Source organism: Euprymna scolopes, chromosome 36 (genome assembly GCF_053919585.1).
Source record: "Euprymna scolopes isolate OS-2025 chromosome 36, ASM5391958v1, whole genome shotgun sequence".
In the NCBI taxonomy this organism is placed as follows: Eukaryota; Metazoa; Mollusca; class Cephalopoda; order Sepiida; family Sepiolidae; genus Euprymna; species Euprymna scolopes.
The window spans coordinates 54529075-54545266 of NC_136517.1; the positions used below are offsets into that span (position 1 = coordinate 54529075).

Sequence of the window (16192 nt, forward strand, 5' to 3'; positions counted from 1 at the left end):
CTTTTCCAAATATCATTTTCAAACTTATCTAGTTTGCCTTCTTACTTACTGGGGTTTGTCTCTTTTCATAATGCTATGAGTTCATCAGGACACATTCATTGTAAAACAGAAACAGGGGTGCAACATTGCGACAATGTAACGGAGGTTGAAGCTTGGCCGATAGTGTGGGACCTATCAGATTTGCAACTCTTTTTTTTTGGACTTTGTCTATGAGTTGTTATATATTATGGTCGGATGGTGATAGATAGAGATTAGCTCAACTAATGCAAATTTCGAGAATATGTCACGTAAGTACATTTTTAGTACAGCATGACATCCAGTGAGTCAGGGATCAGAGGTTTACTCTGTAGACAAAACAAACCAGTGTTGGCTGCATCATCTTTCATGCACTGGCGGTTTCGGTGACATGCACACAGGTCCACAAGTATAAAAATAAAATAAAACACAGAGTAACAAAAATAGAACAAAAAATCTGAAACTTTGCATAAATATTGGTCTCTGGGTGTATGCATTATCATCGACCCTCTACATGTTATTACCCACATCTATGTTCTGTCGAGGGTGGATTCGTTTGTTGCCATCAATTCACCTTGATCTTCCAAAGCTTTTCTGACGAGGCCCAAGCCACAATCTGTCTCCAGCCTTGAACTGCGATAAGTGTCCAACTGAACTCTGACTGTCCTTAACTGGACCGTCTCCAACTGGACAGTCATAAATGTACTGTTGTAAAAAGTCTAACTCACTACTGTTGTAAAACACTCCCAACCGAAAACTGTTATTAAATCCAACTTTATTGTCAACCAATCATTTCTTTTGCCATTGATTCAACTAACTAGAAAGATATCAGGAAAACGAATGCCAACAAAAATCATTTGATCCAAACAAAATGAATTAACAGCAACAGGAATGTAATAGTGGCTTAATAATTAACAAGACAGACTTGTTTCAAGTTCGAATCCAGGTCATTCCACAGAAACCCTCTTTTTTTTTTCTATCTTACTAAACCTATTTTCTTTCGTTTTATCTTTTTTTCTCTCACTTCCTAGCACTTGATGGGGGTCAATTATAGGATCACACATGAACACGAACCAAGCAAACACCTTGGCCCAAGATTGTAGCGCTTGAGAACATTCAGCCATGTTAGTTCATATTCTGCAGCTCATGGAAGAAAACGTTTATTAAAAAAAAATTCAGGATTTGTTAATTAAAACAAAACTAGCCAGGGTGCTCGGCGTTGCCCAGGTGTTTGGAGGTATGTGTTGAGCAAAAAAGAAAAAAAAAAGTTGTAGTAGGCAGGCAGGCAGGCTCGAACCCCTGACGTGAAGGCAGAAAAGAAAGTGGTGGTGTGTATAAGGGTGTTGGTTAAGCAAAAAAAAAAGGAAAATTGTGAGGACAAAAAAAAAAAGTAGTAGGCAGGAAGGCTCAAACCCATACCATAAAGGAGGAATAGAAAGTGAAAAAGAAAATGTGACGCGTTAGCTGTTGCGCCCATCGCCAAACCGGAAGTGACGTAGGTTTGAATTAAGTTAGACAATCGAAAAGAAGTGATGACTTTTGAAAATATCGGCGAAAAAAGTGACCCCTCCCTGTAGAAAAGTGCCCAGTTGAGGGTGAAGGAATTAATGTTTTTGGCCAATTTTTTTATATTTGTCTTCCAAAGGGTTGAGCTTCCAAATGATTCTGATCTCGGGAAAATCTGTCGCCTCTATCGAAAGTTTTTGCGAGACATACATACATACATACATACATACATACATACATTTAAACAGACAAGTGAGATTTATATTATAGACTAGCGAGGGTACCCGGCGTTGCCCAGGTGTTTGGAGGTGTGTATGTAGGAGAGGGTGACCCTGTTTAATATTATTAAAAAAAAACACGATGTTTAAAAAAAACTTGAAAAACCAATACAAAGCAAAACAGCGAACAAACGTAAAAAAAAAAAAAAAAGTGTAAAAGAGAAAAAAAGTTTAGGTAGAAAGACAGGCTCGAACCTGAAACATCGAAGCTAAGGCGAAAAAAAAAATGCCCAACACTTTACCCCTATGCCAAAGAGACATACACTTAATAATGAATAAAATTAAACCTTTAAAAACACTTGCAGGTGGTTGAACGTTTTCTAGGTCAAACATGACGTCATTGTCGTAGTAGCAGGATGAGAGAAAATGAAGGAACAATTTTTTCGGCACCTTCCTTGTAGAAAAGGGCCCAGTTTAGGGTGAAGGAATTAATGTTTTTGGCCAATTTTTCGATATTTGTCGGGCGAAGGTTGGAGCTTTAAAATGATACATATCTAGTGAAAATTCATGGCCCGTGTCGAAAGTTTTTGCAAGACATACAAACACACACACACACGCAAACATTTTTGCTTTTATATATATAGATGTTTTTGTATTCTTATATTTTCATCTCTTTTTTATTTCCTTCCTTTCTTTTTTTTTAGGCTCTACCATATCACTGTCTTTTCCTTTCTTTTGACTGTGGCTCATTTCCTCAGTGAACTGGTGCTATTTGGAACTTCTCGGCCTGGAATTGGCGTCATCATGGCATTACTCTTTTCAGGTAAATTTGTTAGATGAGGGATGACATATTATTTGGATTAATTTAAACTAATTTTCTCATCTTGAGTTTTATTTGCACAATGTTTCGGCTGATGTAACCTTCGGTCTTCTTCAGGTGTATAAGTCGCCATGTTTGTTGCTTTCCTTTACCAAACATAGCGACTTATACACCTGAAGAAGGCTGGAGGTTACACCGTTCGAAACGTTGTGCAATTACACTCAAGATGAGAACATTAGTCCAATGAATCCAGGTAATATGGACCTGCATTGTATTATTAACTGCAGCCGCATGATCGTTTTATGTTAAAACTTAGCAAATTGAATCCTATCTAAAAATTGAACAAGTCATATGTTCATTGTTATTTTACAGTTTGAAAACATAATTAAATTCAAAATAATCTTAAGGTTTGAAGGGTTAAAATAGCAAACATTTTTCAAGAGGTCTTGTATACATCTGCTAAAACTGGTTTTTATAATCTTTACTTTATTTTTATTTTATTTTATTTTTTTTTTGATATAAGGATTGCTACTTTTGGATTAGTCGGATTACAATTCTCATCTTGGTTGTAATTTTCACATTTTTTAACTGAATGTCCTTTGTCTCCGCCTTACTACCTCTTTCTCACAGCTCTATCGATATTTTCATGGGAGGTGTTCGATTGAGCTTCAAACTATGATCCCTTCCTCATCAAACACTCATCTAACTACAACCACTGCCCACAATTTCCCTTACTCTCTACCTGTACCTAAAACTAAATGGAAATTCCATGAGCAAAGTTTCCTTTCTAGAACTACTTGTCTGTGAAACACAATACTGAAAGACTGCTTCCCAGCTGACTACAACATGTTCATTTTCAAGTCCAATGTAAACAAGTTCTTGTTGGGCTGTCATTTTAAATAATCAAATTTTACCCAATTTCTACTATTACTGATCATCATGGTGTTATCTCACCGACCACCTAACACATATTAATCCTTATCCTCGAGTGACCTTTTATGTCTTGATAAACAATGACCCACCTATTAAAAATAAATTCACAGTGGTAGATTGTTCTTGTTTTGTCAGCCATGAGCAGGTAGAAATGTTAAGTTTTATGTTATTTTAAGTATTATCATCCATAGTGAGGATTGAACCTTACTCTCTATTTGTACCTAAAACTAAATGAAAATTCAGACTGTCATTCTTAGAACTGATTGAGCTCAGCACCTTTATCCGTTGTTCCTAATCAATCCAAATGTTGCCTGATAATAACTGATTGAAAGTTTTTAAAAATTACTTCTACCCAGTCATGACTGATGGGGCAAGAACAATCTACCCTCATAGATTAAGTGAAAAGTTCAGTTCAGAATTCCATACAGATACCCAAGTTCCACATCAAGATTCCCGAGTTCTAAAATAACACACTTGAAAAAGATTGGAGGTTACCTCAGGTGAAACGTTGCGAAAATAACAATCAAAATGGAGGTAGTAATCTGAGTAATTCAAAACATACTGTTGTTTTGTTTTTTAAATTTCTTTGGACGAATTCATTGTGAGGCAGCCGAGAATCAGCAAATACCAAAAGGACATATTTTGGATTAACACCGGTTTCTTTTACTTCCTGGTTAAACTATAAGCAAACAATGCACACTGAATTGTCATGTCAAAATAATGAAAATATCCAAAAGTAATGAAAAAAAAAGCGAGGAGGTAGAAAATTAATTATTAATGAATACAGTTTTCGAAGACAATTAGCAAAAATGGAGTTTTGCTAAATTGGTGAAAGATTTTCAGTTTTCAGAAAATAATTACCTCCCTTTTCTTACGATTAATACTCTTCTTTTTTTTTTTTTTTTTTTTTTGCAAAACTTAATTTGCGTTAATTATCTTCAATAATTATTTTTATTAATAATTAATTTTCTAGTTTATTGTTTTTCATAATTTTTGGATATGTTCATTACTGTAATATGACAATTCAGTAGATATAATTGGTTTCATTTGAAATTCAATATTTCAATTTTCGAATTTCACTACAATAATGAAAAAGAACTCCTTTTCCCAAACAGTATTAAATCTTTTGATTAGGAGCAAAGTGTAGATGAAACAGCTCCCAGACCTGTTACTTTTTCTGTCTTAGGTCAATGAAGTATAAATTCTTCAAGTCTTAGACAATTTTTATTTTTGTCTCAATCCAGATTGACCTTTTTTTGTGGCGCTGGATTTTTCCTCCATCAAAATCGACATTGTGTCTAACTCTATCCTAGGGGGTAAATAGAGTCATGATCTGTGAATTTTTTTTGTTTGTTTGTTACATTTATTAATTTTTATTTCGGATTGGTGCAAATAAATTTTCAATATACCCCACTCTTTTTTTAAATGAATTAACAAAGTTGACAAAACAAAAAGTTTTAACAATTTCTGACCAACATCAACTTATTTAAATGTTTTTAGTTTAAATTTGTTTCATTTGTAAGAAAAATTGTGATGTTTTCCTTTTTAATGTAAGTCCATAACTCTTCCCCCATGAAAAATCTCTATCGTGTACATACTATAGACATGAAGAAAATTCTGTAGATTAAAAATAATGTAAATCGGTCAGGTACAAGAGGCGTGCAATAAGTAATGTCCCTGACCCACTTCCAGTTGTCTGATCTAGCTGAAATTTTGCATGTGCAATGATTTATATATCTATGGGTTATGTGGCAAATTACAGCTCTGAACTAATCGTGGTTTCTGTTTTACAGGTGTTTGAACTGAGTCAGGTGTGAAATGGAGCCTGTTGAATGTCGAGCAGTGATCCGGTTTTTGCATTTGAAAAGACGTACATCACAGGAGACTTTTGATGAAATGAAAGAAACTTATGGTGGTAATGCCCCATCATATGACCTTGTAAAACGCTGGCATCGTGAATTCAAACATGGCCGGAAGTCTGTAGAAACAGCTCCCAGACCTGGTCGTCCCTTTCTGCCATTGATGAGGCATCTGTCCGTCAAGTTGAGGCTGCCATTTTGAAAGATCGGCGCATTACTATTCACCAAATAGCCCAAGATGTCAAGATTAGTACAGGGTCTGTGGAAACTATCATTCATGACCATTTGCATATGTATAAGGTGTCTGCCAGATGGATTCTCAGGTTGCTCACACCATTCCAGAAGCGAGAACGCGTCGAGGGCTCGAGGATGAATTTGGAGATGTGCCAAGGAGATGAGTCAAAGTTTTTCAAAAGACTGATTACACAGGATGAAACCTGGGTCCATCACTATGATCCAGAGACCAAAGCCCAGTCAATGCAGTGGAAGCATTTGGACTCACCACCTCCAAAGAAGGCAACGGTGCAGCCCTCCGCTGGCAAGGTCATACTCACAGTACCAGGACGGAGTAGTGATGACAGATTTCCAGGACGGAGTAGTGATGGCAGATTTCCTGGCAAAGGGTACCACAATTACAGGAGCCTATTATGCTTCACTTTTGAGGAAATTAAGGGAAGCTATCAAAATCAAGAGGCGGGGCAAGATCAGCAAAGGTACCCTCTTCCTGCATGTCGCCAGATCAGAAGCACGGGCGTATGGTTATGAAATCCTTCCCCATCCTCCCTACTCTCCTGATCTTGCACCCTCTGACTTTCACCTCTTCCCAACCATGAAGTTGTTTTTGAAAGGAAAGAGTTTCCCAGATGATGCAGCCTTGATTTCTGATGTCAGGTCGTGGTTGAAAGACCAACCTGGGATGTTCTACAAAAACGGTGTAGGGAAAGACTAATAACTGTGCCAAGTTTTGTTGCTCTACTGCTATGGGAAGTGAGTCAGGGGCATTACTTATTGCACGCCCCTCGTAGTTTTGTTTTAAAAAGAAAATCAAATTTCATCGTTCAACAATAATCTTTTTGTGTATGTCCGCGAAAGGCTTTTTTCCGCTTGGTTCTTGCTCGCCTCACTCATTCTTAAAACTTTTTATATCACGTGTAAATCGTAATATCTACGTGTTAACAACGGGGGTCGCCTATCTATTTAATTTGTCTGACTTTGAACAGCTAAATATTCCACAATTTTGGATCGCCACATGTTGATTCGACTTTTTCATATAAAAATGAAACTAAGATTAACACATCGTTCCCGGCGATTGCGCCGGGAACGTCCAAAAGCAATTAGCTTTGATCAATGCGGAGTTTCTCCTTATATCAGACAATTGCTATTCAATTTGGAAAATCCTCTTTAAATGGGGAGCTGGTCCCCCCCCCCCATCATCTTGGGGAAGCCAAAACTGTCCTGCATTGAAACAAAGTAAACAAACCCCAAAAGACTGCATCGCAGTAAATAAAAAACTGCCACGTTATTGTTACGCTCCCGCGATGACCTCATCAAGCGGCCACCTCTCAATCAAATCTCTTTCACTTATAATCCTTAACTTAACATGCTTATCAATTCCTCTCTCCTCATGGCCGAGATGGTTAGATGGCTGGCTTTTTTCCCCTTTCGTTTCCACCTTCATTCAAGGCTTCGGGGTTCAATTCTACCTTCCTACTAAACCTTTTTTTTTTCTTTTACAACGTTTTTTTTTTAACACACACACCTCCAAACACTCGGGCAACGCCGGATAGCCCCAAACACTCGGGCAACGCCGGATAGCCTTCGGATGACAAATATCAAAATATTGGCTGTAAACATTAATTTCTTCACCTTCAACTGGGCACTTTTCTACAGGAAGTGGTTGCTTTTTTCACCGATATTTTTGAAAGTCATTGTCTCTTTTCGATTATCTAGCCTTAATTTGAACCTATGTCAATTCTGGTTTGATGATGGGCGCAGCAGCTAACATGTTACATTTTTTCCCCTCTTTCTTTTCCTTCTTTGCAGCACAGGTTTGAGCCTGCCTGCCTTTCTACTACCACTTTTAAAAAAATTTTTTGCTTAACCATTTTTTGCTCAACCATTTTCTTTTCCACCTTCATGTCATGGGTTCAAGCCTGCCTGCCAACTACAACTTTTTTTTTTTTTTTTTTTTTTGCTCAATACACACCTACAAACACTCTGGCAACGTTGGGCACCCAGGTTAGTTCTAAATAATTCAAATTTTGCAAAATTTTAGAAAACCATTCTTAATATAGGGAGGAAGATTGGATATTGGAAAAACTTAATTGTTTAAACACAATTTTCTTTATAAAAATAAAACTTCTTGATCAAGTTACATGAATTTTGGTGTATGATATTTTCTTTTCGTCATGGGTACATGCATCAAAATTCTTCTCTTTACTTTTGTTTTTTGTTATTTTTTTATATAAATCACCATAGTTTATAAAAACAAAATGTTTTATGAATAAAACTTATTTTTTAATTAAAAAATTTGCAAAGGCAAAGTTGTGCACGTATCGTTTCTTGATAATTCAACAAGAGGTAAAAGAAAAACTGGTGTCAAGCCAAAATGTGGGTCCTTTTTGGTTTTTGCTGATTCTGGTGTGTCTCATATCTAATTGACCCCCCCCCTTACACTTAATATTTATCTCATTGTTTTTACAGGTTCATCTGCTGTAGCCATGATCGTTGGTTATTGGTTCTTACAACCACAAGACAAAATGCTGAAAAAATCTTAATAACTGGAACAAGATTCGTTTGGTGCCGATTCTCGTTATAACTGATTAAACAACATGTATTCCAGTTTGGATAACAGCAATTAAAATGTACCATCTGTTTGCCATCAAAGAAGATGCGAAAGAAATAACTCTGAAATGAATAAGTGATCCGATCCTAATCAATTCGAATGTTGCACTCTGACACCTGAAATTTTAAAAAGACCTGATTCACAACCTGATAAATCTTTGATTAACAATAATTAATATATAATACTGGTTGTACGTACTTATCCAACGTTTTTGGTTGTGCATCTACTTGAAATTTGTTTTATTTTTCTTTATTTAAATTAATCCATTTTTTTTGTTGTGTTGTCGATTGTGCATTTACTTAGAATGTTTTGTTCTTTTTTATCTAAATTAATCCATTTTTTTTTTAAATTGCAGGGGAGGGAGGAGGGTCTAAGAAAAGGGAAGTAACTCTGTATGAACGAATATAGAATTGCACTCTGATATTTTAAGATGAATTTGAAGATAATTCTTCCATTAGCAATAATTAATATATAATACTACTAGTTCAGTATTGCCTGTTGCGTATTTACTTGGAATTTATTTATTTTTTAAACATTAATCCATATGTTTCCAAAATATTTGGCGTGGAGTGGGGAGAGGGGTGTGTTTATAGTAAAGGGAAATAACTCTGTATGAATGAATACAGAATTATACCCCCCGCCCCCGTTTTTTAAAGATGGATTGTAAAATAATGTCCATCTGCACAAAGTATTACTGGAAGGAATTATATAAGAGTCACATTTTTTGAATGATCTGCAAGAAAAACTGAAGAACCAGAATCAAATATTGGTTTTGTAGGAAGAAAATTATCAATAACAAAGTGTAACATGTCAACCACTCAGACCCACACGTTGTCTGGTACCGTCGCAGGAACAAACAAACAAGGAAGGACATAAAAAAATACGACTCAGCATTTCTTTTTTTAGGTCAATACAAAAAGCATTTATTCCAGTAATTTCCAACAACACACTTCACTGCGTTTCAAAATATCACTCATGCGTCAAACATACCTGTCAAGACGCCCTTTCACACACATATTTTTCATCGCCTGCCTTTCTGCTTTTTCACCCACGTGGCGCATTCTCTCTCTTTCTCTCAACGCACAAGAGTCAAAACATTTTCAATCGTTTTCTTTGCTTGACCACGTGCTGTCCTTTTTTCTCCTTTTTTTTCTCTCCTTCTTCCCATGACGTCAGCGCATGCACACTTGCTTAATTTGCATTTGTGCTAAGACGGATACTGCTGCTAATATTTTTGCTAGTCAGCTATCCCACGGCTGCTGCTGATTTTCTCATACGTGCTCCATACGCACTGTTATCATAATAGTGCACTGCTTTGTTACAAAAGAAACGATAAAGAGACTAACTTTACTTTATATATGTGATGAATTATTGATCACTGTTGAGTGTAGGGCCAGCACCCTCACCCCGAAAAAAGAACTCCATGCTACAGAAGCATCTACAAAGTTGTGGATGGCCTATGCCCCTCCGGGGGCTCAAGGCTATGGATAGATGGGATGGATTATTAATCATACACATACATATTTAAAGTAGGCAAGAAAATTTTCAAGACTGAATTCAATTTTTTTTTTTTTAGTGAACAAAAAAAAATGAAGTATGATTTTTGGCACCTGTGGAAATTTTTTATCATATATCATATTTGGTTTGATGTCCATTTTACATGCTGGCATGTGTTGGGTGACTTTTAAGCCTCTAAACTAACTGATCTCTGGCCAGGTCTTTATTATCCCTCTTGTTCATCCTTATCACTTATTACCATGTTTTCCTTGCCCTTACCCGTGAATTGATCCTGCTAGCTCAACTGTTCTACATCCACTAACCCAAAAACTATCATCCATTCTTTCAATGTGACAAAACCAACAGAATCTCCAGTTCTTCACACATCATCCTATACTGTCCAGATTTCAATTTCCTTTCAGGTTATCAGATCTAAGCCATCAGTCTTTACGATTCTCTTACACACCCATCGTATCATTCTCATATTATTTCTCTTCATGCAATGCATGTCCTCAACCCTGATTGGCCAGATTTCACTTCCATACATCATTCCACTGTGTACACATGCTTTTTAGTTAACAGCAGTAATACTCTGCTGGTTAGTAATGGTAGAAGTTCCCTAAACTTAATGCATCTGCTTCTAATTCTGGCAATCACATTAGCACCTGCTCCACTCTATGCTCCAGTGGTATCAGTGGGTAACCAAAATTTTGAACCTCACCATCCATATATACTTTCTCCAAGTTCTCATCCGTCTCCAATGTTTTACACTTCTTACACAGAAATTAGGATTCTCTACACATAGTTTAAGAAAGGATAAAAATTGATATATATCATATTCCAAAAATCACAAATTCATCAAGTAGTTTTATTTTTATAAAAAAAGTAATAATTTTTAAGTGATTAATGGGAATTTTTACACATCGCAACTTAAGTCTAGTAAGTATAAATTATTGTTGAGTTATCTTTCCTTGTTTCTTGACAGTTTTTTTTTTTTTTAAATTTTCAAAATGGCAGGCAAGACAATCACTCCTTGGATACTCAGAATTTAATTTTATTACAGAAAAATATAACTACTTGATCAATTTACATGGTTTTTTGGAATATGAAATAATCTCACGGGTACATACATTATACAGATTATTTTCATAAATTGTTTTTTTTTTTTTAATATAGGAAAATTTTAGATCAGAACCGTAATTGGTTGACCTACTTATAATTTTGCCGCACTTCTTGTGTACCCAACGCTTACAAATACCACAAACATTTGAATTGCACTCAACACCTTTTCCACAAAAGACTTAATTAAAGCAGTCATTAAACATGCATAGGGATGCAATATTGCGGTGATTGGATAAAGATTTGAGCTTGGCCGATAGTACAAGACCTATTAGGTTTTAGACGCTTTTTTGGACCCTGTCTAAGAGTAAGAGACTAATGATAGACTCATCAGCCCAGATGTGACAACAATTACTCCTTGTATGGGCGAATTGTGGCTTTCTAAAGATATAGCATTTAATGTAGGCTATTGAAAAGATCCAATTTATAGACTTTGAAATACGATTCGATCAACAAAATACTTGAATGAATAATATCAGGTGTAACCTATGTGAGCGAAAGATTAAAACCCTCAACACTTCAAAAAGAAGGAAAGGGCGATTAGGGAAGAGAAAGAAGGAAAATATACCAGCAGACATTTGCCAGAATGAGAGAAAGGGTGCAAAGCTCTAAAATGAAAAAAGGTGTGATATCAACAGCAGATGATATAAGAAGAAAGCAAAGATGATGAAACTATCATAGGAGGAGGAGGAGGAGGAGTGAGAGAAGTCAAAGGTAGTAATTAAAGGAAGTAGAAGTAGCAAGCAGAATCGTGTCACATGGGGTAATAATGGAATTCAGTTTGGCCTTAAATAATGTGAAAAATAATGCATCGTTTGTATGCTAAACTAATGATTTGACTAAAAGTGCTCTATGAACTTAACTTGCATAAGCAAGGTCTAAGGATGGGCTTTGAAAAGCCGGGATTTATTACCGTGCCGAGATAACTGCTAAAAAAAAAAAAAAAAAAGAAAAAAGAAAGCATGTCTGTTAATTACAATAATATCACACAGAAACCATGGTAGTGCTTCTGCATTGTTCCAGCTAAATTGAATGTGTAAAAAAAAAAAAATAAACAAAACAAGAAACCTTTATGTTGTACTTCTTAGGGACATTATTATCATAATTTTGGAATTCAAGGGAGATAATTCAAACTTTTGCAAAAGAAATCCTTCCAGCCTTGATAGAGTTCAAAACCAGCTTTGAAACCTAGGTGATGCCCTTTTCTCTTCCCTGCAACCTCTTTCCCACAGAAGAGACGTTGCAAACCTCTATCATTATTTTCATCGCAAGTTCTCGACTGAACTCCAATCTAAGGTATCTCCTTCCTCAACTTTCACAAAAAAGAAAAAAAAAAAAAAAAAAAAAAAACACTCGACTAACTACAACCACTATATATGATTTGTCCTACTCTCTATCTGTACCTAATTCTAAATGCAGATTCCATGAACAAAGCTTCTTTCCCAGAACTGCCTGCATGTGGAACACGGTTCCACTAGCCTGCTTCCCAGTTTAATGCAACATGGTAGCCTTCAAATCTAATGTAAACAAGTTCTTGTTGGGCCGTCCCCATAAATAATCAAATTCTACCCAATTTACACCATTAATGATACACTACAACCTTACATTCATTAACCCTCATCCTTGAGTGGCCTTCGGCGTTGACAAGTTGTAACTCCCATGTAAAAAAAAAAAAAAAAAAAAAAATATGCTGATAATGTGGGTGATGCTAAAACTTGAATTTATTTTATGAAAAACTACTGGATGAATTTTTATGAAGTCTTTTTCCTTGATAAATAAGTACAGCATGGAGATTTGCTATTTTTTCTTTTGTGGACATTCATATTCGATCTTGATGTAACCACGATGAATTACCAACAAGTTAAAAAAAAAATTTTTTTCTTTTGTGGACATTCATATTCGATCTTGATGTAATCACGATGAATTACCAACAAGTTAAAAAAAAAATTTTTTCTTTTGTGGACATTCATATTCAATCTTGATGTAACCACGATGAATTACCAACAAGTTAAAAAAAATTTTTTTTTCTTTTGTGGACATTCATATTCGATCTTGATGTAACCACGATGAATTACCAACAAGTTAAAAAAAAATTTTTTTTCTTTTGTGGACATTCATATTCGATCTTGATGTAACCACGATGAATTACCAACAAGTTAAAAAAAAAAATTTTTTCTTTTGTGGACATTCATATTCGATCTTGATGTAACCACGATGAATTACCAACAAGTTAAAAAAAAAAATTTTTTTCTTTTGTGGACATTCATATTCGATCTTGATGTAACCACGATGAATTACCAACAAGTTAAAAAAAAATTTTTTTTCTTTTGTGGACATTCATATTCGATCTTGATGTAACCACGATGAATTACCAACAAGTTAAAAAAAAAAAATTTTTCTTTTGTGGACATTCATATTCGATATTGATGTAACCACGATGAATTACCAACAAGTTAAAAAAAAAAATTTTTTTCACACCGTTTCAAAATATTTGATCTTCTGAAAACGGTGTTTATGATTTTGTCTTTCAAAATTGTTCCAGCATCCTAAGAAGTCAAATTCTATTGTGCATATTGTGTCTTGTTCTCAACATAAAATAAATTATTAACACTAAGCTTGATTACTGTTGTTATTACTGTTACATATATTTTGCATTTTTTGGTGCAACTACACTTAGCATTACAAGCGTATGCTGTATTTTCGTGGACATCGGCAATATTACATACCTAATGTGCTTCAACAAGTCATATCTTTTTTATTTGTGGGTCAATTTTTAAAAGAATTACATTGATGGAAAGAGAATAGAATAAGCATTCCAATGATATTAATTTATTTTTCTTTTATGCGTTTAATGTTTTTATGCTCCAAGTTAAAAATGAAAAAAATGGTAAAAAATGACATCAGCAAAAAAGGAAACTATTTTTTCGATATTTACATTTTATACGTTACGTTTAGATACATATGCGCGGGGTTAAATTTGATTGGATATGGCTGAAATTTTACAGGCTATATAAACATAGAAGTCCATCTCTATTGGTATTTGATTTTGATTTTTATGACCACAGGAAGCAAAGATACGACCGAGCAAAGTTGACAAATATTTTAAAATTGATGAGATACATGGTATATATCATCCATTTTCATATAGATAATAGTTTCAGAATTATTTTCATGTATAATATGTAAATATTTGATAATTGTGCGGAAATTTCTTTAAAATGTTATCTTTTATAGAAATTACAGAATATAGAATTTAATGGGAAAACGACTCGCTATGCAATTTTGTCAGCGTAGCATACAGTCAGCAAGCTTCTGTTTTGTATTCCGTGTTTTGTGATGCATTTTGTAAATTTTTACCTCGTTTTCACCTAAACATTTTTCTTTAAAATGACAACCTCTGAAGGTTTTCGGGTATGCTGAAAACGAATATTGCATTTAAATTTTCCACAAATAATTAGCTTTCCAGCTATTAACCAATGTCATTGCTGGTGGCCATCTTTGTACGTGTGTTTGCGCATAGTTTCTCATAGTTGCACGCTCCAAGATGGCCACCAGCAATAACATAAGAAATGAAATTGCTTAATATCCAGAAAACTTATTTGCAGAAAATTTAAATGCGATATTCATTTTCAGCATACCATAAAACTATAAAAGTAATCATTTTAAATGAAAAAATTACCGTTTTATTTCTTTGTTTACATCGTTGTTTTACTGAAAATTCAACTGAATAGAAATGATGAAAATTACCATCAACTGGTGAATATATAGTTGTTATCAGGATTCCTGGTACTCTGGTATTGTGGAAACTACATTTGTGGAAACTCATAAAATAGGGGTATGTTTGAGTCCAGATAGAGAGGATTTATAAAATTGAAAATTGGACTGGTCCCAAAATGCATAAGTTCTGGGCGACTATGGGAATTTGCATCTTTTATAGAAATCCAAAATCTATATGAAAAATTTTCTTTGATTTATTCCTGAGGTTAATTCGTTATCTACTCAATTTTTTTTTTTCTTTGAGGGGAGTAGTAAATACCAGCCATGAATGCTCTTTAGGCATTCAATGGCTGCACCCCAGATTAAGCTCTCCTTTGGTGGGTAGACAGGTAAATATCTACTCTCGATAAGGCTATATTAAAATACCAGTATAATAATTAGTTTTCTTCATGAAGAGACACCCACTGTATGATACCATGCGCCAATTTAAAAAAAAATTGAAATTTGTACATCTGAATTTCTAATTCATAGCTTATAGTAAAGAGATACATCAGATTTGACTGCATAATCATAAAGAGCACATAATTTTACATAAGAGTACCAAGTTTCATGAGAACAGCTTGAAAAATAAATAAATGGTGGCGAAATTACCAAATTTCTGGAAATGTTGCGGTTCGTAATTTAGCCCACTTTTTCTAAAGAAAAATGGCCACAGAAAAGCCTAAATTTTGCCACTTAAAATTCTCATAACTTTTGAACTACTGATGATATTTGCATAATTCAAACGGTTTTAAGCATCTTTTACATAGTTTATCAACTTGCATGAAAAAGCTAATTATCTAACAAGAAAAAAATCAACTTGTAATACTAACAAAATTTGGAAAACAAAAAGAAAAACAACAAAAATCAATATTAAAAAAAAAAAAAGTGGTATCTACTAACTTTTTGTGTAAATTTCAACTAAAAGCAATATCTATCTACTTAATTGGTATGTTAAAGAAGTACTTAAATATTACTGAACTCACACATATATAAAAGGAACTTTGTGTGTCTAATAGAAATTATGTGACGTTTAAAGCCATCAATCAAACTATCCAATCTAAAACTATCAAGAGCATGACATGCTGTAATCCTGTGTTTGACGTGGAAGAAATTTAGTTGTAGTTAATGTTACAACTGATGATACAGGTTATCAGTTTAATAAGCACTCACTGAAAAACAAGTCAAACAAACCTCACTGTCTGAAATGAGTTTAGAAAGAAATCCTATACTCTAATTCTTTTTTTTTTTTTTGAGGGGGGGGGCGGGTCAAAAATTATAATTTAACTGACATAATTCTTTGATTTTATTTCAACATCAGTGCAAACACTAGTGTGTAAAACTATTTTCTTTTGCCTCATCTATAAATATAAAAGCGAAAATGTTTTGTGCGTGTGTGTGTTTTCGTGTATGTCCAAGAAGGGCTTTTTTCCGAAAACCGATCGGTCGCCTCACAACTTCTTAAAACTTTTTATATCATGCCTAAATGATATCTACGAGTTAACAACCGGGGTCGCCTGTCTATTTAATTTGCCCGACTTTCAAAAGACAAATATTCAACAATTTTCGATCGCCGCATGTGCATTAAGCTTTTTCGTATAAAAAAAGAAGCGAACAGACTCGG

The 16192-nt window shown here is 34.6% G+C and overlaps 1 protein-coding gene across 1 annotated transcript in view; it reads left to right on the top strand.

Annotated features, from left to right (window-relative positions):
* Positions 1 to 11799, top strand: part of LOC145260497 (ergosterol biosynthetic protein 28 homolog) — a 56793-nt gene extending 44994 nt beyond the window's left edge. The window contains exons 3-4 of the mRNA XM_080118608.1: positions 2444 to 2562; positions 8055 to 11799. Coding sequence (XP_079974734.1) covers positions 2444 to 2562; positions 8055 to 8128 — 193 coding nt within the window. The 3' untranslated portion in view covers positions 8129 to 11799. The remainder of the gene's footprint in view (positions 1 to 2443; positions 2563 to 8054) is intronic.
* The last annotated feature ends 4393 nt before the right edge of the window (positions 11800 to 16192 follow it).